Here is a 22,644-nt window from a genome sequence, read left to right on the forward strand (position 1 = left end):
AAATATAAAATTAAAAATATACAATTTTTTTAATAAGATATAAGTTAATTTTAATTTTAATTTATAACAAAATTATTTGATCTTATTTATTTATTCTAAAATCTCTTTGGAGGAAGCATGTGAAATCACAGCCATGTTCTACTTTGGAAATATCAATCTGAGTCAAGCTGTCAATTGTTTTACACACTCATTTCTGTTGTTTTTCTGTGTCATGTTACACATTTCTTTTAATTCCTAAACTTTGCACATTTTGTCAAAGACATAACTTTGATGAGGGAAGAGAACTGATACAAAATACAGCACCTGTTGTGCAAGGTGGACAGTAGACTAATAACTGAGAGCATGATCCAAGGTTGCAATAATCATAAAATTGCATCTATATGACAATACTTTTTAAAGACTTTCAATTTAATATTGTATTTCTGTGTAATGTTTATTAGATATTGAGAGTGACATTATTGTAATAATTCAGACTAAAACTTCTTGATTGATCAAGACAACCAGTGTCAGAGACGTAAATGGCAAATGTAATGTGATATGCAGGCTACTTCATTGGTGCTTCAATGGGGGTTTACTTTTTCTACTCCTTGCATAAATTGTGGTCATATTGGATTGTTAATAATATAAGGTTTGCTTACCAAGAAACATTCAATCACAAGGTGCTATAATCATACAGCAGAAAATGAGAAAAGAGGTTAAAGAAGCAAAAAAGTTGGCTGCAATTGATGGAACTATTGTAAAACACAGGTGTACTACTACTGATATACTATTCTGCAACTGTAACATGATGCCGTTGCCAAGCACTACAATCTGATATACAATAGCAGATTAAACTGCACAATAAATTGAAGATTTAACACAGACAGACAATTTATTATGATAGAAGAAATCATCAAGAAGTGACAACCGTGGATGAGATGGCTAATCTTTGTTCAGGCCATTAAGATCATGTTCATGAATTTGGAGCCTCTCAGCAACATGACTCATGTTAGGTCTCCCCTCTCTGTCTTCCTTTACACATTCCAAAGCCAACGTTGCCAATATCTCCATCTCATCCATGACATAGTTTGATCCTAAAGCAGGGTCAACGATCTCATCCACCCAAGATGGTTCCACTTCTGATCCTTTCTTCTTTTTCTCCCTCACCCATGTCACCAATCTCTCATGATGACCTGACTCTGCTTCTAACTCTGTGAATTGGACACCTGTTGTTGGGCTCCTTCCAGTGATCATCTCCAAGAGAACAATGCCATAGCTGTACACATCAACCTTGGAAGTGATTGGCAAGTTGAAAACCCATTCAGGTGCCATGTAACCTCTTGTTCCTCTTATCCTTGAGAAGCTTGAATTGTTAAGATTGTTCCGGTTAAGTAGCTTAGACAACCCAAAATCCCCTACTTTTGGTTTATAATCAGAGTCAAGAAGTATGTTTTGAGGCTTGATGTCACAATGCAAAATCCACTCCAAGCATTCTTCATGTAAGTAGGCTAGACCCCTTGCTGTTCCCGCAGCAATGTTATACCTTTTACTCCAGTCAAGCTCATTTGAATTTGACGAGAGATTCTGAGCCAAAGAACCATTTTCCATGTACTCATAAACCAACAACCTATGCTTTCCCTCTGCACAATACCCCAACATGCCAATCAAATTCATGTGGTTAAGCCTTCCAATGATGCTTACTTCAGCCAGAAACTCACTCTCTCCTTGGTTTGCTACTTCATGTAGTCTTTTTATTGCCACAACTCGAGCATCAGACAAGAAACCTTTATACACGGTACCTCCACCCCCCCTTCCAATCTCTTCACTGAAACCTTTACTTGCATGTTTCAGTTCAGAGTAATTGAATTTCCTAAACCCCGTTGCAGCTGCAAGAACATAACCTTCTCTAGGTAACATCCCGTTTTTCCTAAACAATAAACACCACACCATAAAGATGCACACGACCTCAATACCTCCGAAGGCAATCGCAAACCATAAGATGAACTTCACCAACTCGTTTTCTTTTTCTTCTACGTAAGGTCTCTCAAGTACTTTAACTACTACACCATTTCTTCCACAAACCAAACCATTATTGTTAGGGCTGTCATCATAGTCATGGAGGTGATAAGGCAGTCTCAGGAAAAATGAGTTGGTGAAACTCGGTGAACGATGACCATTTAACAACTGTGTCTTGACATAGCACTGACCATTAACACTCCTCGAAGTGCTGTGCTGAAACCCTTTGCATTCGCACAACCGCGAGCACAGACTCACGCATTGTTGGTACGTGTGATTCTCAAAGAGACCATAGTCATATCCGTAAAAATCAACTCCAGGTAAGCTTAGAAAGCGAGACTTTTGCTCAGTGTTATTGTTGCACCAAAGTTGGAAACTGGGTATGCAACCTTGAGACCAGTCTTCACTATCAAACCATCTATATCCTGTTTCCATGAATGAAGAAATAATAAGCATTTATACCAAAAAGAAGAAGCTAAGGATAATAATACATGCCTTGATTCTCTCGTGCAACTTTTTTCTTTTTTAACCTCAAGAAATCTCAAACTAAGGACCAACACTACTGCTAGTAATAATGTTTCAACTATGCTATTTCGAAAAAGCTTCAAAATTGAAGTGAATACGTTAATTTTAATAATGAAAACGAAACACTAATTATTTAATGTTATAATTATTTTCTATTGTTTTTTCAAATACCTGGACTACAGGAACACTTTCTTCCTATTCTTGGCTCATAGCTGCAAATACTGTTGGGTCCACAAATTCCATGAATAAAACAAGGTTGTCGCCGAAATAGTCCTGACACAGACCACTTGTTTTCTCCGTCTTTCATGCTATACAAACGAACATTGCCGTCGTGATCCAGGGTCAATCTGCGTAGGAGTATCATTCCGTAATCACTTGTTTTGAAAGTGAAGTTATCAGAAGAAACCAAATAGCCCAAATCATCCACCACAACAACCCTGCTATCGTTGAAAATGGATCTACCATTGCCGTTTCCATTCCCGAAGTTATTGCTCTGAAGCCAAGCGTAAGGCCAGAAAACGCTGGAAACTCGAGGGCCCTGGTACATGAGGCGTAGAACATTCTCAAAGTCGAAGAAGAGCTTGTAGAAACCGGAAGAGTAGTTGCTCCCGCTTCTGGAGGAAACCAGGTAGGTGCTCCCTCTCAAAGGCTGATTTGGAAGAAGCGTGTCGGTTGGGAAATCAAAGCTCTGCCACAAAACAGCGTTGTCGGAGGAATCTTCGAGGAGTACGAGGTTGCCGTTGTCGTGCAAACGTAAGTGGGCTTGTTTGGATGTGGTGGCAGTGGCGGTGGACCAGACTTGGAACTGGGCGGCGTCGGTGAGAACGAGGTTGCCGGATTTGAGAAGAGAGAGGGTGGAGCGTTTTCCGTTAACGGGGTGGTCCCGGTTGGCGATCCAAACGAGGGTGTTGGGTGAGTTGGTGTACCATATTGCGAAGCAGAAAGCGTTGTGTCCGACGGCGTAAAAGCCTGCTGTGAATGTTGGTTTGGGTGATGACACTATCACGTCTTCTTTCAACTTCTCTACGGAGAGAGACAAGGAAGATGAAGCATGCAACTTATGGAACAATATCAGAGAAATCAGAACACCCAAACACACTCTTGAACATGCCATTAGTGGATTTTCTCATGCTATGTTGTAATATGCTCTACCTCATGGTCTTGTTTTATGTGTGTGTGCGTCTATATATATATATAGATGATCCTTGCTCATGACAGTGACTGTTACCTTCGTTCATTACATACTCATTAGTCATTTCCTAGGTTTGAATATATGCATAATGACAAAATATTTCATGGAAAATAGGTAAGATTTTTTTTTGATTGAATATTCTTGAACTGTGCTTTTGCGTGGACGGCGGTGTTTGACTTGACACAAAACACAGTTAATGGCCCGAGGACAAACATTGTTGTTCTTGACCAAGACTACTTTGCCTGCTATTCTGTTTGGAGGATGAATCTAATGTTTTCATGCAAGTTATCGTCTTTCATAACTACATGGTATGAAGTCTATGCTATAAGAAAATGGGATCAAACTTGGTGCCTTTGAACTCCAAATGCCATTTTTTTCAACATCTCCAAATGCCATTTTATTCAACATAGTTTTGGGCCTTCATGAAAATTAAGAAATCTATGTAAAGGTTGTTTTTCTGGTTTTGGTGACTGTGGTAACAGAAAAGGTGTTTATGTATATTAAAAAGTGAGGATAACAACCATGAATAGGTGTTTGATTTAATTAAAATTAGAGCTTGGTACAGTACAATACAATAAAAATAAACTCATTAGCTCCGTTCAATTACTCAATTAATCGGTAATCAACAATATTAATCAATTATTAGCAATTCTTTCAGAGACAAGTGATGATGGAGAATTCAGAAGAATTGATGTACACTAGTGTAAAATTCTCCTTCAGAGATGTAATATAATTTGTGTTGATTAGTGTGAAATTTGAGTCCCAAATAGTTAATAGAATTGTTTGACAAAGTTTGCTTTGTCTTGTTTTCTTGGATTGGATCAGTCTTATAAAGTCTAGGAGAAGGTTCAACAATCAATGGAGGACTATCTTCATAAAATTAAAAGCTTTGTCAATGAACTTGCTAATGCTGGCGTTTTGTGCATCGTGAAGAATGTGTTAATGCCATTCTGGAAGGACTTTCATTTCATTATGTGCCAGTTTTCTAAAAAGAAGTGCACGCCTTCTATTGGTAAATTTCAGTGTTAGACCTGTATAATATGGGAATGAATGTTTATCATTTTAGGGCTAATTTATCCTACCAGCTTCATGAGTCTGTTTCTTTTATTGATCCAACCATCTATAGTTCAAACACTTTTTTTAAATGGTGTGTCCGTATTTGACACACGTATCAGATACTGACACTCATAAGACACATATCGATAAAGTGTCCAATTCAAAAAATGTTTGTAGGATTTATGAAAATTCTAGCACGATTCTAATACAATTTTAAAAAGGAGAAATAAATTAATTTTCTAAAAAACTGAAACTTATTGTATAAATTTTAATTATAATTATAAAAATAAGAAACAAATTTGTTCTTGTTGGTTGACCTCAGGTTGACCGGATGGGCAAGCTTCACTTCTAGTTTGTCTCCTCTTGACGCACTGGAACAACGCTCTGTTAAGACAAAGGGGGCTCTACTTGTTGATCACACTTCGACGATCAAGTTAGTGAGAACATACTAAATAATAATCAGTTTCAGTCTCTAGTAATCAGAAACAGTCTCCCTTATATAATCTCTACTGAAAGCATAAAATAATAACAGAAAACCACATGCTCATGGGCACCACTTTTATCTTTAGATGCTGACAGCAGGAACACATTTTGTTTAACATGTGCACCTTTATTCTCGGGTGTTCCTATTTTATTCTCAACAATTATTAATTAATATGTAATTAACATGTATTAATTAATATATAACTAACTTGCATATTATCACAATAGATAAAATATCTCTTTATCTTCAGAATAATATGATAACAGATTTAAACAATAACAATTATATCTTTCATCTTCAGAATAATATCACAACAGATAAAATATCTCTTTATCTTTTATCTTAATTACCTTTCTTGGACCGACCCCTACCTGGGTTGAGCTCTTGACCCACCTCTAGAGTCCAAACGCCAAGCGGACCTCCCCCAAATACTTGGACCGAGGTCCCGAGCATTCCTGTCAAGTACACAAGTCCCCCGGGCTTGAGCTGAGCTTGACTAGGCGAAGAGGCTTACGAGAATATAATCTCAACTAAAAAATATATAACAGAAAATTATTCTGCCTACGGGCACCTTTACTCACGATGCTAACAATAGAAGAGAATCTTGTGTACCTTTATTCATGGGTGCTCGCTACTTAACATACAACAAACTAGCTCAAGTATAACAACTATTATCACACACATGTGAACACTCTATTACTTACACTAACCCATCTCTACCTCTTAAGCATAAAGTAATAAAGATAATAAGAATGCAACTTAGGCAAAACCTAAGCATGAAAATCGTGGAGTCCTTAACTAACAAAGAACTAACCTTTTAATGAACTATACACCCATAGCTACAACAATCCTATGCTCACTCTAGACTTGCATAGGTGTATCCTGCAAACTTGGCTCGAGGCCATATATCTTGATCTCACCAAGCTTTTTTTCGCAAAGCGCCTACTCGGCTGATCATCTGATCATTCACTCACCGAGATAGCCTGACCTACCATGCACTGAAACAACTTAACCATGACATCTGCGTGCAAAGCACCTATAACTTGTCCTTACGCTGAGTTAAGTCGTCTTACCTTGCCTCAAATCAAACAACTTAACCATAACAAATTAAACTACAGAGGCCCATACTGAGGTAGTCGTAATGACATCGAGTTAGGTCGTTTTACCATGCCAAGTACCTTATCTACAACAGCTTTACCCACAGGGCACCTATACTCGAGTGGTCGTACTGACATCGAGCTAGGTCGTCTTACCTGCCACTAGGTAATCATTTTATACACAAGGCCCCATACTTAGGTGGTCATATTGACATCGAATTAGGTCGTCTTACCTGCCCATACTTGATTAACTCAACAAGCAAATTACTCCCACAAAGCGCCTATACTCGGGTATACGTACTTATACCAAGGTAGGTTGACTTATTTGTGCTTAAGAAAAACAAATCAATTCCCCATGGCACCTATACTCGGGTATACACACTTATTCCGAGCTAGGTTGACTTACACAGGCTTAAGTAAATCAACAAACAAACAATTGAATTACAGACAAACACACTTGCACAGACTTACACCGAGCTAGATCGTCTTAGCCCGTACCAAATTGAATAACTCATCTTCACTGGGCGTTTATATTCGGATGGCTCTATTCATTTCGATCTAGGCCGTCTTACCATGTGCTAAAACAAATAATTCAACAACAAATTCATCTTCACAGGGCACCTATACTCGGATGACTCTATTCATTCCGATCTAGGTCGTCTTACCATGTGCTAAAAAAACAAACAATTCAACAACAAATTCATCTTCACAGGGAACCTATACTCGGATGACTCTATTCATTCCGATCTAGGTCGTCTTACCATGTGCTAAAACAAACAACTCAACAACAAATTAATCCCATAGGGCGCCTACGCTCGAGCATACATAATTATGTCGAGCTAGGTCGACTTATTGTGTGCTAATTCAAGTAGATCAATAAAATTAAATGCAACATCTTCCAAGAACAAATTTATCATTAGGTGACCCCATTAAAAATTCCCTTAAAGAGAAAAAGAGCATCACCTTAACCATCACATTGTTAAAAAAGAAAGCATTAAGCATGAATATCTTAATTGAAATACAACTTGAGGTTTGCCATGTTCCATGCTCAAGGAATGGCTTCCCCCTTCAGGGTCTCTAGTCTATATGCTCCATTCCCGAGCACCTCGACTACGCGATTCTGTAAGTCTTTGTTCTTCACACTACTCTCGTAGCACTTCCTAACCGCCTTTTGATCGTCCTTTATGGTGATTACTCCTCCCTCCTCTGAAGGCAGCCTCATCCTCATGTGAGCCTTCGAGGCTACTACTCCCAACCTGTTCAGGGAGGGCCGATCTAGAAGCAAGTTATAAGTAGAAGGCACGTTAACAACAATATACCTGATGGTGATGGTCCTGATCGCGTTTTCTTCAGCGAAGGTTGTCCTCAACTCAACATACCCTCGTACCTCTACCTGATCTCCCGCGAAGCCGACCAAACACCCCATCGTATGGCCTCAATTGGTCATGAGATAACTGTAAATTGACGAAGGTCTCCCAAAACATCACGTCAGCCGAATCATTCTCATGAGAAACCACGTCCTCTAGATCAGCCCCTGTGAAGCATAGGGCAGGCTCCTAAGCACGATCAAGTCTCCTCTTCTCTAAAGACATCACTTCTCAGGCATATTGTTACATTTGGTAGCCGAGCTTCCTCCTCTAGAAAATCCTCCAAAGATGGTGTTTAACTCCCTGTGGACCGGTATCTCATGTATCGGGTCTGGGCAATCTCCCCCTGTGGTCTTTCCTGTTTGTCCTCGAGATACTCCTTCAAGAACCCCTCCTTGACTAGGTCGGCTAGTTGGTGACCCAAGGCTATGCATCGCTCCACGTTATGCCCAAATGCTTTGTGGAACTCACACCAAACATCTTTTAGTGATCCTAAGTTCCGATTCATCTTCTGGGGAAACTTCAACTTATCTCTTACTCTCAGAATGCTCATGAGCTTTTTGTAGGATACCCAGAACTTAGGAAGAGCTTATACTCTTCCCTTGCCTTCCTCGACTTGTCTTTCTTGGCCACATAAGGCACATACCTCGAGTTCGTTTTCTTCTCAACTGAGGTTTCATAGACCCGCGGAGGTCGGTCTCAGCTGCTCTCCTTAGGGTTAGGCTACCTAGAGCACGAGGTGTCGTTCTTTTGGAGCATGGCTTTTTCCACCTCAATATGTGTGACAACCCGCTCACGCACCTCAAAAAACGTCTTTGCTAGATTCCTGATCAACGAATCACTGAATGGCCCTGCTGCCATTCCCTGCTCGAAAGTGGTGATCATCATCTCTTCATTGTGTGTCTGAAATCTTATTGTTAGCACGATGAACCTCTTCAGATACTCGTTCAACATATCTCCCTCCCTTTGCCTCACGCCAAAGAAGACATATGACCTTGGAGGTTTGACCTTGTTGGCAAAGAACTATTCTCTAAACAACCTGGCGAACTGGGAGAAAGAGGTAATGAGGTCGTCGGGGATCCCATTGAACCGTTGGAGGGTTGTACCTATAAAAGTGCTCATGAAAATCTTGCATCGAATGGCATTTGTTCCTCCTGAGATGATCATTTGAGCATTGTAGTCTTTGCGAATGTAAAGTTTTTACTCCTCTTTATTTCTTTTCAACCTTTCTATATTTTGTTTAATTCTTATAGAAAAGAATTCTTTATATCATAATTTATTGACATTGTGACATGGGTATATATATATATATATATATATATATATATAAGTATTAAAATTTACAAGTAAAACTAAAAAAATGGAATAATTAAAATACATTTTAATCATATTTTAAATGTATTAAAAGTAATATATTTAAACTATTATTCAAGAGTTTAATTTGAAAAAACAAATTATAACATTTTAAGTAAACAAACTGTATTGGGCAGGAGCTCGGTCCTCGGTCTTGGACCAGCTACTACTCAATTCTCGGGTAGGGTAGAAGTCAGCTCGGCCATGGACCTGGAGTCAAGGTAGCGGTGTTGGGTCTGTTTGGTTAATGGGTCTAATTTCTAACGATGTGCTATGATTTAAATTCAAGTTGCATGTGCTTAAAGATTAAATATAAATAAATATTTTATAAAGATATAAGATAAAATATAAAGAGATATTTTATCTGTTGCGCGTACATGTTTGCTGCACGTAAAATACCTGTTGATAGATGTTGCTAACCCTAAAAAGATAGGGAGGTGTATGTATAACAGAATGTGGCTTACAGTTTAGCACCTAAAGGTCATTGGTGCATGTGGCAGGTGGTTTTCTGTTAGAGATATAAGATAATGGGCTTATTTTCAGTTAATATTTGCTTATCTCAAGGGCAATTGTTGCATGTGCGGTTATAAAAAGGGACTAAAACCCTAGGTGAAGGTTTGCCGTTTTTAGACGTTGTTTTTACACACTACACTGAGAATTATTGTTGCTTTGTGAGCCCTTACTGACTTGAGCATCGGAGTGCAAACGATTGTAAGCGCCCTCTGTCTCTACAGGTAAAAGCATTCAACAACCAAGAGAAGTGCAGATTCCAGAAGGGACAGGCGGAGCTTGAACCAGTCGCCAGAGTCAACCGGCGGCCAAGTCACCGGCAAGAACACAAACAAGTTAACATATTAAACTTGTATCCAAATTTGCATGATTGATTTCTTTTGTTTCTTTAACAAAGTCACACCTGAAGCAAAATTTCATAATATATTTTAAGTTTTTTCTTAACTTTTTTATTACATCACTCATGTCCTTTTAAATATTTTTAGTGTTTAATTATTTTTCTCTTGAAATGTGAGAATTATCATGAAAAATATGTTGAAATAGAACCGTACTCCTTTGCTTTCTAGAAGATTGTGGAAAGGTTAAAAATGATAACTTTGTATATAAATGCTTCTTTAAGTGCTTTTTTGACAGCCTAAATGCTTTTTTTTATAATTAAGAATTATTCTCTTGCAAATTTACCATTAGAGCAATTGATGTGACTATACAAGTATTTTTTTAAGTGTAAGTTACTGATCTTAACATTTTTTAGTAATATACATAATTATATAATTGTTATATAAAATAACAAAAGAAATCACACCAATTCTACTTTTCCTTTTAAAGTCAACCATGTAAAAATCATTGATCCACATTTTCTACCATACAAATTCATTTTCCATATTGTTTATTATTATTATTATTTTTTTCGTACTTTGTAAAATAAAATGTATCAATTCACTCTAACATGATGCCGTGGCCAAGCACTACAATCTGATATACAACAGCAGATTAAACTGCACAATAAATTGAAGATTTAACACAGACAGACAATTTATTATGATAGAAGAAATCATCAAGAAGTGACAACCGTGGAAGAGATGGCTAATCTTTGTTCAAGCCATTAAGAATCATGTTCATGATTTTGGAGCCTCTGAGTAACTTGGCTCATGTTGGGTCTCACGTTTTTCTCTTCCTTTACACATTCCAGAGCCACCGTTGCCAATATCTCCATTTCATTTATGTCATAGTTTGATCCCAAAGCAGGGTCAAGATCTCATCCACCCAAGATGCTCCCACTTCTGATCCTTTCCTCTTTTTCTCCCTCACCCATGTCACCACTCTCTCATGATGACCTGACTCTGATTCTGACTCTGTGAATTGGACACCTGTTGTTGGGCTCCTTCCAGAGATCATCTCCAAGAGAACAATGCCATAGCTGTACACATCAACCTTGGAAGTGATTGGCAAGTTGAAAACCCATTCAGGTGCCATGTAACCTCTTGTTCCTCTTATCCTTGAGAAGCTTGAATTGTTAAGATTGTTCCGGTTGAGTAGCTTAGAGAACCCAAAATCCCCTACTTTTGGTTTATAATCGGAGTCAAGAAGTATGTTTTGAGGCTTGATGTCACAATGCAAATTCCACTCCAAGCATTCTTCATGCAAGTAGGCCAGACCCCTTGCTGTCCCCACAGCAATGTTGTACCTTCTGCTCCAATCAAGTGCATTTGAATCTGACGAAAGGTTTTGAGCTAAAGAACCATTCTCCATGTACTCATAAACCAACAACCTATGTTTTCCCTCTGCACAATACCCCAACATGGCAATTAAATTCATGTGGTTAAGCCTTCCAATGGTGCTTACTTCAGCCAGAAACTCACTCTCTCCTTGGTTTGCTACTTCATGTAGTCTTTTTATTGCCACAACTCGATCATCAGACAAGAAACCTTTATACACGGTACCTCCACCCCCCCTTCCAATCTCTTTACTGAAACCTTTAGTTGCGTGTTTCAGTTCAGAGTAAGTGAATTTCCTAAACCCCGTTGCAGCTGCAACAACAAAGCCTTCTTTATCAGTATTTTTCCTGAACAAGAAACACCACCATAAAGATGCATACAACCTCAATTCCACCTAAGGCAACCGCAAACCACAACATGAACTTCACCAACTCATTTCCTTTTTCTTTGGTATATGGTCTCGCTAGAACTTCCTCTACTGCACTACTCCCCCCACATACCATGGCATTGCCATTATGTACAATTAGTATGTCATCAAAGTTACGGGGCAGTCGCAGGATGAATGCTGCGTCGAAACCCGCTGAACGATGCCCATTTCGTAACTGCGTCTTGAGGTAGCAGTTACTACTAACCGCATCTTTCTCCGGAAAGTTGAATTGAAACCCTTTGCATCCGCACAACCTTAAACACTGATCCACACATTGTTGGTACGTGTGATTCGAATAGAGACCATAGTCGTATCCGTAAAACTCCATTTGAGGCAAGGTCAAGAAGTTAGACTCTGGCGGAGTGTTGCCGCACCAAGACTGGAAATTTGGTTCGCAACCTTGAGACCAGTCTTGAGTATTTTTCCATCTGTGACCTGATCGCATAAACGAAAATCATCAATGAACACGCGAACCTGACCAAAACAGAAGCAGACAAGTGCTGCATTGGAAATCCATATATACAAGCACTTGGTAAGTCTTTCTCTATGCAATATTCCAGCTGTACCGCCCTGGTAGTCGGAAGTGATGACGTGGCACCAAGCTACAGTATAAGCGTGTTGACGAGACGCCAGGTTGGCAGAAGGGAAGGAGGTCGGGGGGCTCGTGAAGTCGCCAGTTATTATGTTGGCGTGCTCCGATCTCCAGCACACCAGAACCGGCGGTCACCGGGTTAAAGATGAAGTCGCCAGATGTAAACTCAGGCGACCAAGTGATTAGAGATCGCCGGAGCAAGCACATCGCCGAAGGTGAAGGTGGTGCAAATTATGAAGGCGGCCGGCGAGACCACAGGGAAGGTGTACGAAGGCACCCTAACTCGCCAATTCCAGTAGAGATCGCGCTCCCAAGTTAGCTATGCACTGGGCAGCACCATGCATAAGTAACTTAGCCAAAGGAGAGTCAGAAGCAGCGCCCAAGTCAAGGAGGCTCCAGATGATGGCACGTGTACGACTGGATGCGAGCCACGTGTCCAGGTGTGTAACTGCCAGGAGAGAGAAAGTGACCAGGTATAAAAGGGTTTCCCAACGAACTTCTGAGGTACGCACGTTCAGATTGTATTCTTTACGCTTGCGAGTTCTTGAGCATACTGTGAGAGAGAACATTGCACGGTTCCTTGAGAGTTCTAGAGTTTTGCTCTTGGAGTATTTGGTGGTTCAGTCACTGACTTGGGCGTTGGAGTGCGATCGGCCGCAGCGGCGCCGCTCTGTTCTTTTGCAGGTTCTTGAGGTAGATCGCGACGAAGGACGGAGGTTGAAGCGATGCACACGTCGATCCAAGTTTGACGAGGCAAGATCCAACGTTCTGGTCAACAGGCGGGATCACCAGCATATGGTACCAAACATGTTTTAATATTTATGCTTGACATCGTACTAAAACTAGTAACAACAGGTAATTGAAATACCTGGAAGGCAGGAACACGTTCTTCCCATTGTGGGGTCATTGGTGCAATAACTGTTGGGTCCGCAAATGCCATGAATTAAACAAGGTTGTTGCCGAAACATCCCTGACACCACCCACTTCTCTTCTCCATCTATCATGCTGTACACTCTCACATTGCCGTCATGATCCAGGGTCAATCTCCGCTGAAGCACCGTACCGTAATCGCTCGTTCTGAAAGTGAAGTTGTCGCTGAAGCACCGTACCGTAATTGCACGAGGATTATGGCAGAGCTCCATGAAGGTATATGCGGAAGTCACGTCGGTGGTCGAGCTCTGGCCGCAAGGACCCTCCGTGCAGGTTACTACTGGCCAACGATGAGAAAAGACTGCAAGAACTATGCACAGTGTTGCAAACAATGCCAACAGCACGCCGATTGGCACAAGGCGCCTCCCGAGGAGTTGAAGTCGATTTACAGTCCTTGGCTGTTTCATACTTGGGGAATCGACATCCTGGGACCATTCCCGCTGGTGATCAGGCAGATGAAGTACTTGGTGGTGGCGATTTAGTATTTCACCAAGTGGATCGAAGCAGAACCAGTGGCCCAGATCACCGCACACAAGATCGAAAGTTTCGTGTGGAAGAACATTGTGTGCCGGTTTGGTGTGCCCAAGCGCCTGGTGTCGGACAACGGGACTCAGTTTGCAAGTCACCTGTTGAAGAAGCTGTGCGAAGGGGTGGGAATTCAACAAGTGTTTGCATCCGTCGAGCACCCTCAGACAAATGGTCAAGTAGAGTCAGCTAATCGGGTGTTGCTGAGAGGTTTGAAGAGAAGGCTAGAGAAAGCTAAAGGAAGCTGGGCTGAGGAGGTACCCCGTATAGTCTGGGCGTACCACACCACCGAACAGTCGGGAACCCATGAGACCCCGTTCAGCTTGGTCTATGGGTGTGATGCAATGATTCCAGTGGAGATCCAGGAGAGCTCGCCGAGATTCCAGAACTTCGTAGAGAAAGACTCGAATGAAGAGAGAAGGCTGAACCTGGATCTACTGGATGAGGTCAGAGAAGAGGCGAGATTGAAAGCTGAGGCGGTGAAGAGAAGGATTGAACGAAGATATAACTCGAAGGTGACGCCGAGACAGTTCAGAGAAGGCGACCTGGTGATGAGGAAGGCCCACCAGTACGAGATGGAGAATAAGCTGTCGCCTAAGTGGACGGGACCGTTCAGAATAACCGAGGCGCTCGGGAACGGCGCCTACCGTTTAGAGACATTGGAAGGAGGGGTGATTCCTCGCACTTGGAACGCCACGCACCTCAAGTTATATTACAGTTAAGAGCTTTGTAAGTAAAGACAAACACGAAGTTATATTACAATGTCTCTGTTAAAACAGTTTGAAGGGGGCACTCTTTTTTTCCTAAGGAGGGTTTTTAATGAGGCCACCCAATAAAAGAAGAGTTTTCGAAGTTCAAAGTTGTTTTAGATTGCATGCTTGTTGTTTTCAGAAAGTTTTGAAGAAAGACCTTGTCACTTATATGTGATTTAAGGCAAGTAAAGATATATTGCATGCTTTCTAAAAAGTTTTAAGTCCTCATCGTCTTTCGGCGATCGGAGGCATCAGTTAAAGTTTTAAGTCCTCATCGTCTTTCGGCGATCGGAGGCATCAGTTAAAGTTTTAAGTCCTCATCGTCTTTCGGCGATCGGAGGCATCAGTTAAGGTTTTAAGTCCTCATCGTCTTTCGGCGATCGGAGGCATCAGTTAAGGTTTTAAGTCCTCATCGTCTTTCGGCTATCGGAGGCATCAGTTGAAGTTAAAGTCCTCATCGTCTTTCGGCGATCGGGGGCACCAGTTAAAAGACCTCAACGCCCTCGCGCGTCCTGAGGCGAGATAAAGACCTCCTCGCCGTCGAGCGAGTGCAGGCAAGGAAAAGTGAAAAGTCCTCAGTGCTTCTGGGGGCGAGAAGATGTAACCCCTGGGGCAATGTAGAGGCACCAGCAAAAGTCCTCAGTGTTTCCGGGGGAGAGAAGATGTAACCCCTGGGGCAATGTAGAGGCACGATTTAAAGACCTTCTCGCCTATGAGCGAGTTCAGGCGAGTTTAAAGACCTTCTCGCCTATGAGCGAGTTCAGGCGAGTTAAAAGACCTTCTCGCCTAAGAGCGAGTTCAGGCGAGTTAAAGACCTTCTCGCCGATGAGCGAGTCAGGCAAGATAAAATCCTTCTCGTCTCGAACGAGTTCAGGTATGGTGTAAAGGGTGGAAGAAGTTTGGAGGGTGGCTAAGGTAGGTTCGAAGAGAACGCCTAGTCACCCGGTCTTTTGTTCTGAAGTTCAGGAAGGTAGAGAAGGATCCGAAAGGCGCCTCTACCCCCAGATGAAGGAACAATGGCCAAGTTGTGAAGGCAGAAAGAAGCTGATATCGCCAAGAGTCTTTGGCGACCAGGAAAGGTTCATGCAGTGGCAAGAAAGTTAAAGACCCGATTTTGATGAAGCAGGTCGGGTTAGCAGTGTCTTAAGCCATTAGTTGAGTTAAAGTTCGTTGTTTGAAGAGTGATTTTACGCTAAGGTTCATTGCCTTAAGATTACGAGTTGTTAAAGCGCTATTGTCCGAAGATCGGTGGTTCGAAACAGTTAAGTACACGAGTGCGCTTACGAAATTACTAAGTTATTTCTTTGAAGCAATTTGTGCAAGGAAAGTTAAAGCAGCCAAAGAAGTTATAAGAGGAAATACAAAGACTTTGTCATTAAAGTAAATATCAGTTCAGGGCACATGTACAGAAAAATAGAAAGTTTTATTACAATTATATGCAAAGGAAAAGCATAAAGGTAGTGGATGGAGGGAATCGATCAGTCTTCAGCGGGAACAACCTTCCCATCCACCACCTCATTGTTGAGGGACACCATGCTGAGATTTAGATCGGGGAACAAGCAGGCGAACTGTTCCCGTGCGGCCTCGAATCCAGCAGCCAGAATTTGAGCAGAACTCAGATTAAGTTCTTCAATCTGTTTCTTGAGTTCTTCAGTTTGTTCCTTCAGCCCCTTGTTCTGCTGCTCCAGCTCTTCAGCTTGCTTCTTGAGTTTTTCGATGGTTTCCTGAGCTTGGAGAAGGTCTTCAGCAACCTTCTTGGATTCTGCCTGCACCTGCCCCAATTCAGCAGCGATCTTCCCCTTTTCTTTGTTGGCTTCAGCAAGCTTCGCCATGGTGTCGTCCCTTTCTTTTTCCACCGTCCCCAGGAAGACCTCCCGATCGGCTGACCTTTGTTCCAGTTTCTTCACCTTGGCGGCGTCAGTCTTTACTAAGGCCTCCAGGTCAGCCACTTTGACGCGATAAGGTACAATCTTGCTCTCCAGCTCAATCTTCTCTTGAGCCAGAAGCTGCACCTTATGGCGTAGATCGGTGGCCTCCTTGCGCGCCACCCGGAGCTCGGTGCTCATTGCATCTTCTACTCGGGAGTGCTCAATCTCGGCGAGTGTCAGATTGCAAGATAACCTCTCCGCCTCAATCCTTATAGTGCTATTCTCAGTTCGGAGGGCGTAGAGGTCATCCTGGAGCTTCCTGGTGGAGCTCTCCACAGCTCTAGAGATAATGGTGGGGAAGTCCTCTGCCATCATCTTCAGTTTGGCAGAGAAAGGCTCCCACATCCTCGTGACCTCAAGAGAGAGGTTTGCTGTTGGAGGCACCGGGTGGGTTTGCTGTTGGTTTTCGCCGCCACCCTCTTGAGTGGGTTGCTCAGCAGGTGCTTCGTGGCGTGGTGGCGACGTCGGGGATTCAGTAATCAGAATCGGAGAGTTGTGGGCAACCTCATCCCCGATTGGAGCAACGTTTGCGGTTGAGGCATTTGAAGGAGGACCCCCTCCAGCTGATACAAAAGGCGTGGAGGCGCTTGGGGGGTCCTCCATGAAGTTTGGCTCGGGGGCCTCAACCGCAGGTGGCGCAGACGCCAATGGGATTGCTTGGACTGGTGAGGCAGGAGCTGGTGGGGGTGGCAATGTTGGAGGCGGAGCAGGTGTAGATGGTGGTGTTGATGTTGGAAGAGGGGGTGGAGCAGATGGTGAAGAAGGTGCCACCCTCTTCCTCTTCGTGACGAGGCCATCTTCAGTTACCTCGTCGTCTTCCTCTTCCTCCTCATGGACTACTTGGGGGGCTTTCCTCTTGGGTTTCCTGAGGACAAGCTTTTTGCGTTGGTTGGCGGGTTGGGCCTCAGAGGAAGTTGGGTCCCTGGGTGGCGATCTGCCTTGAGCAGCGGCGATCTCCACCACAGAGTTTGGCACGGTTTGGGAACCCGATGCCAACCCGTGGGTTCGGGCGAGCGCCCTAAGTTCAGCGAGCTTGCCCCGGCCCAACATATTATCTGCATAGAGCAAAAATGCATGGGTTAGCTCAGAAAGAAAATAAATGCATAAGGCAGTATGCAGCAAAGCAGATAAATAGTGCAGAAAAATAAAACCAAAGTCTTGCGCACAACGCACAAGACGCCCAGAAACAGTTAACAGAGGTAATGTTAGAACAAAGACTTAGACGTTCTAACCTATGCGAATTTCGAGTTGGTCCTCGAAGAACTCGAAGCAGATGAGTGTGGTGGTGAGGAAGGTGATGTTGGCGTCTGCCACACTCTTTCAGAAGAAGCAGAGGTCCCTGTCCAAGGCACCCATGCTATCAGGACTCCTTGGCCTCCTGAAGCTGCTTTTGGACTCTTTGTTCCCCTTGTTTACCCAATACAAGGGGAAACCGTCGAGCAAGGAAGCGTCCTTGTCGTTGGGGCGCACCTGGACAAACTTGCCCTTCCAGTCTTTGTAGGATTGCTGGAAGATAGAGAGGATCGACCTCCCAGCAATCCCGTTCAAGCTTACCCACAGGCGATCTCCTGGGTGCTTGGTTTCAAAAACAAATAAGAAGACATCCACTGATGCTGGCAACCCCAGATGGTCGCACATGACCTGGAACGCCCGCACGAACGCCCAGCTGTTGGGATGGAGCTGGGCGGCGGCGATGTTGAGCTCGGTAAGAAGCTCCCTCTCAAAGCGAGTGAAGGGAAACCTGAGTTTCACCTTCTTGAACAAGGTTGTGTAAACGAAGCAGAAGGGTCCACCGTTGTTCACCTTGTCGTCGGCGCAAACTGGCAGGTCGGGGGGGGCAAGGTAGCACCGTCATCTTTTCGTCGTGCTCCTTATGGAATGATTGGTGAGGCTCATCCCCCTTCGTCAACCGCAGAACTGCCCCAGCAGAATTTACAGAAGATGTTTCCCTCAACAAGGTCGAGTTGGCCCAGGGGTATAGTTTTTTGAAATCTAGCGAGGGGACGGAGGCTCCTCCGGTGACAGGCGGAGTAGCCTGGGCCAGGTTGGGGCGGGAAGGTGCAGGCCTCTCAGCCTGAGAAGACGAAGCACCGTGTGCTCGCGGTGGGCCGTGTGCTTGTGAGGAGGGGTTTCGTGATGAAGGAGGAGGATTTGGGGTGATCTTTGAGCGAGTCATTGCGGAAGCTGCAGAGGAAAAAGAAAAGGAAAAATGATCAGGGTTCGCAGAGGCTGACTCGATCATGAAAGAAGGGTGAAAAACGAACAAACGTAGGTTCGTTGTGACGTTGACGGAGCCCTAAGTTACGAAGAAGGAAAAATGGAAAAAACAACCCACAACGTATGCACCAGACAGTTAAAGGATGATGCGAATCGGTTAAAATGCAGGAGAAACCAACAGAAGAAGGAAAGGAAGTACCTTTTTATGATCGGGAAGGCGATGAAGGATGTTGGTGATTCAGAAGGTTGAAGAACGCTGAGAGCTTTTTGCAGAAGAGAGTTGGAGCGTCTGAGAAAACGAAGAAAGTGATGGAACAGTGAAGCGAAATGAGTTTAAGGGTTTTTCGAAATGGGTTTGGGAAGCGCAAACGTTAACTGAAGGTAACCGTTGATGAAGCCACGTGTCGAACGATGGGAGGAATGTTTGGTGGAGCGTCAGAGAAGCAGAAAGTACAACCGCTTGGAATTCTGCGCCAGTGCCACGTGGATCGGTACTGACGTGACTCCTTTAGTCTTTTCGCTGGACAAGTCTTCGCTTAAGACTGTGGGGCTTGTGTACCGCCCTGGTAGTCGAAAGTGATGACGTGGCACCAAGCTACAGTATAGGCGTGTTGACGAGACGCCAGGTTGGCAGAAGGGAAGGAGGTCGGGGGGCTCGTGAAGTCGCCAGTTATTATGTTGGCGTGCTCCGATCTCCAGCACACCAGAACCGGCGGTCACCGGGTTAAAGATGAAGTCGCCAGATGTAAACTCAGGCGACCAAGTGATTAGAGATCGCCGGAGCAAGCACATCGCCGAAGGTGAAGGTGGTGCAAATTATGAAGGCGGCCGGCGAGACCACAGGGAAGGTGTACGAAGGCACCCTAACTCGCCAATTCCAGTAGAGATCGCGCTCCCAAGTTAGCTATGCACTGGGCAGCACCATGCATAAGTAACTTAGCCAAAGGAGAGTCAGAAGCAGCGCCCAAGTCAAGGAGGCTCCAGATGATGGCACGTGTACGACTGGATGCGAGCCACGTGTCCAGGTGTGTAACTGCCAGGAGAGAGAAAGTGACCAGGTATAAAAGGGTTTCCCAACGAACTTCTGAGGTACGCACGTTCAGATTGTATTCTTTACGCTTGCGAGTTCTTGAGCATACTGTGAGAGAGAACATTGCACGGTTCCTTGAGAGTTCTAGAGTTTTGCTCTTGAAGTATTTGGTGGTTCAGTCACTGACTTGGGCGTTGGAGTGCGATCGGCCGCAGCGGCGCCGCTCTGTTCTTTTGCAGGTTCTTGAGGTAGATCGCGACGAAGGACGGAGGTTGAAGCGGTGCACACGTCGATCCAAGTTTGACGAGGCAAGATCCAACGTTCTGGTCAACAGGCGGGATCACCAGCATATGGTACCAAACATGTTTTAATATTTATGCTTGACATCGTACTAAAACTAGTAACAACAGGTAATTGAAATACCTGGAAGGCAGGAACACGTTCTTCCCATTGTGGGGTCATTGGTGCAATAACTGTTGGGTCCGCAAATGCCATGAATTAAACAAGGTTGTTGCCGAAACATCCCTGACACCACCCACTTCTCTTCTCCATCTATCATGCTGTACACTCTCACATTGCCGTCATGATCCAGGGTCAATCTCCGCTGAAGCACCGTACCGTAATCGCTCGTTCTGAAAGTGAAGTTGTCGGAAGAAAGCACGGCGCCCAAATCATCAAGCACAACAACCCTGCTATCGTTGAAAGTGGATCTGCCGTTGACATTACCGAAGTTGTTGTTCTGAAGCCAAGCGGGTAGGCCAGAAAACGTTGGAAACTCGAGGGCCCTGGTACATGAGGCGTAGAACATTCTCGAAGTCGAAGAAGAGCTTGTAGAAACCGGAGGAGTAGTTGCTCCCGCTTCTGGAGGAAACCAGGTTGGTGCTCCCTCTCAGAGGCTGATTTGGAAGAAGCGTGTCGGTTGGGAAATCGAAGCTCTCCCACAAAACAGCGTTGTCGGAGGAATCTTTGAGTAGTACGAGGTTGCCGTTGTCGTACAAATGTAAGCGCATTTGTTTGGATGTACCGGTGGTGTTGGTGGACCAGACTTGGAACTGGGAGGCGTCGGTGAGAACGAGGTTGCCGGATTTGAGAAGGGAGAGGGTGGAGCGTTTTCCGTTAACGGGGTGGTCCGGGTTGGCGATCCAAACGAGAGAGTTGGGTGAGTTGGTGTACCATATTGCGAAGCAGAAAGCGTTGTGTCCGACGGCGTAAAAGCCTGCTGTGAATGTTGGTTTGGGTGATGACACTATCACGTTTTCTTTCAACTTCTATACGGAGAGAGATAAAGCATGCAAGTTATGGAACAATATGAGAGGAATCAGAACACCCAAACACACTCTTGAACATGCCATTAATGGACTGCTCATGCTATGGTATGGTCTATTATGTAATTGTGATCAGTATTTAAAGTGAAAAAGGAAGAAGCATTCCAACATGTAATTGTGTCAACGTATCAAGGTCCAATTCTGCATGATTAAACAGTACATGATAGTAGTGTTGAAGATATTATAGAAAAAAAATCCTTAGTAATAGCACCAACTAACCACACACTTCTTATTTATTATACATTATCTTTTTGAAATATCAATATTCATGAAAACTGTCTTTAACAACATTCTTTCTATAGCAGCCAAATAACCTTAACCGATATACGTCATCACGTTTTAAGGGACATCATCCTAATATACAATATAGTGTTACTTTGTTGTGGGACATATAATTTTGTATACTTTTCTATTGCTTTGACTACTAAGTCTGTAAAGACACCCATCCCAAGTCTTCTGTAAAAACACTCAAATCAGTTCAATATACTAAGTAAAATAGACTTATGAAGTTTATGCGAAAAATCATTTAAAAATAATTTTTGCTTGCTTTGTGAAAATAAATTACTTTGATTTTAAGGTTTCGACTCCATAATCCTCACACCCAAAGTATGCGATTATTCTAAGTGCATGTCCACAACATCACTTGGGCCATCCATTTTAAAATTTTTATTTTAATCTAACAAACAAGAATTCACATTTCCTCATTAAAAGTTCTAAATTAGGCTGTATGCAGCAACATCAAATGATTAATTTCCTCATCATAATTGATCAATGGTTTCGTGTCGACTACAACTATATAATCATGCTTTCTGAGATAAATGTGAAAAAATATTATATTGGTAGAAACATATTAAAGGGAAAAACATATTAAGCAAGATATTCTGCAATAGTGTCTTACCCATGGAAACAACTGTTTTACCCATGGATTATTACCTATGGATTTTTTTTTTTATGTAAATTGGATTTATCTACAGTTGGTAGGTAATGTTACTACTGTTAAAAAGCAAGAAAGCAGAGAAGTGGTACATTACCTACGAATGTTAGGTGGTGAAAAAGATATACAGTGGCTAATATTCTTAACCCATGGATAAAGCAAAAAATTTAAAAATAGTTAAAAGAAAATTTTCTCTGTGAAACACTTTTTATTTGTTTGTAAGAAAACATGTTCTTGCTTCCTCCTTCGAAGCATTCTCTAACCTAGGTTTTCTTCAAAAATGGAAATCTAAGAAAGGGCCAAGAGAACGTTGTCGACAGTCTTGCAGAGCCAATCCTAAGTTAGATCCTCAATCTTACGTTCAAAGTAGTTCTTCTACATGGTCATGAAGAGGTGGAGAAGCGCGCAACCCTTGGTTCTGATCGCTGAAGAAGAAGACCATGTAGAGGAGGAAGCCAATGACGACAAGGAGAAAGCCAAAGAAGGAGTCAAAGGTCTTGATGAGGAGCTGGTCGTGCAACGTCGATCCCAAGAGCTTGGTAGCGGCCTGAACCAGTGGCGAGTCAGAGGAGACATTTGGAGGCTTCATTGATCAAGTATTGAGAAAGGTATTAACATTCTTTCTCTTTCATTTGTGTTTGGATAATGCTCAATAAATTTAGGGTTTTTTTACGACATACTTTAAATGAA

General features: G+C 43.0%; 2 protein-coding genes and 1 pseudogene across 2 annotated transcripts; all 3 read right to left on the reverse strand.

Annotated features, from left to right (window-relative positions):
- Positions 1–816: 816 nt before the first annotated feature.
- LOC137818536 (putative receptor protein kinase ZmPK1) lies at positions 817–3,661 on the reverse strand. Its single transcript, XM_068622024.2, has 2 exons — positions 2,692–3,661; positions 817–2,420 (listed from the first exon to the last, which is right to left on the reverse strand). Exons 1-2 carry the CDS (start codon positions 3,632–3,634, stop codon positions 922–924), a joined length of 2,442 nt encoding a protein of 813 aa, XP_068478125.2. The 5' UTR covers positions 3,635–3,661; the 3' UTR covers positions 817–921.
- A 6,863-nt stretch (positions 3,662–10,524) lies between these two features.
- LOC150024229 (putative receptor protein kinase ZmPK1) lies at positions 10,525–11,504 on the reverse strand. The gene is given in 2 exon segments (XM_090296861.1): positions 10,525–10,830; positions 10,833–11,504. Coding segments are annotated over 2 exon segments (711 nt in total). The 5' UTR covers positions 11,395–11,504; the 3' UTR covers positions 10,525–10,681.
- Positions 11,505–11,629: 125 nt separating this feature from the next.
- Positions 11,630–21,047, reverse strand: LOC137819677 (putative receptor protein kinase ZmPK1; annotated as a pseudogene).
- Positions 21,048–22,644: the final 1,597 nt, after the last annotated feature.

This window comes from Phaseolus vulgaris, chromosome 10 (genome assembly GCF_051622355.1).
Source record: "Phaseolus vulgaris cultivar YP4 chromosome 10, ASM5162235v1, whole genome shotgun sequence".
Lineage (NCBI taxonomy): Eukaryota > Viridiplantae > Streptophyta > Magnoliopsida > Fabales > Fabaceae > Phaseolus > Phaseolus vulgaris.

Bases quoted from the DNA above. Each gene is read 5' to 3' on its own strand.
- LOC137818536 (XM_068622024.2), bottom strand. From the start codon at position 3,634: ATGGCATGTTCAAGAGTGTGTTTGGGTGTTCTGATTTCTCTGATATTG. The intron at 2,421-2,691 runs GTATTTGAAAAA...TCATGGAAACAG, and splicing joins AAAGTGTTCCTGTAGTCCAG to GATATAGATGGTTTGATAGT.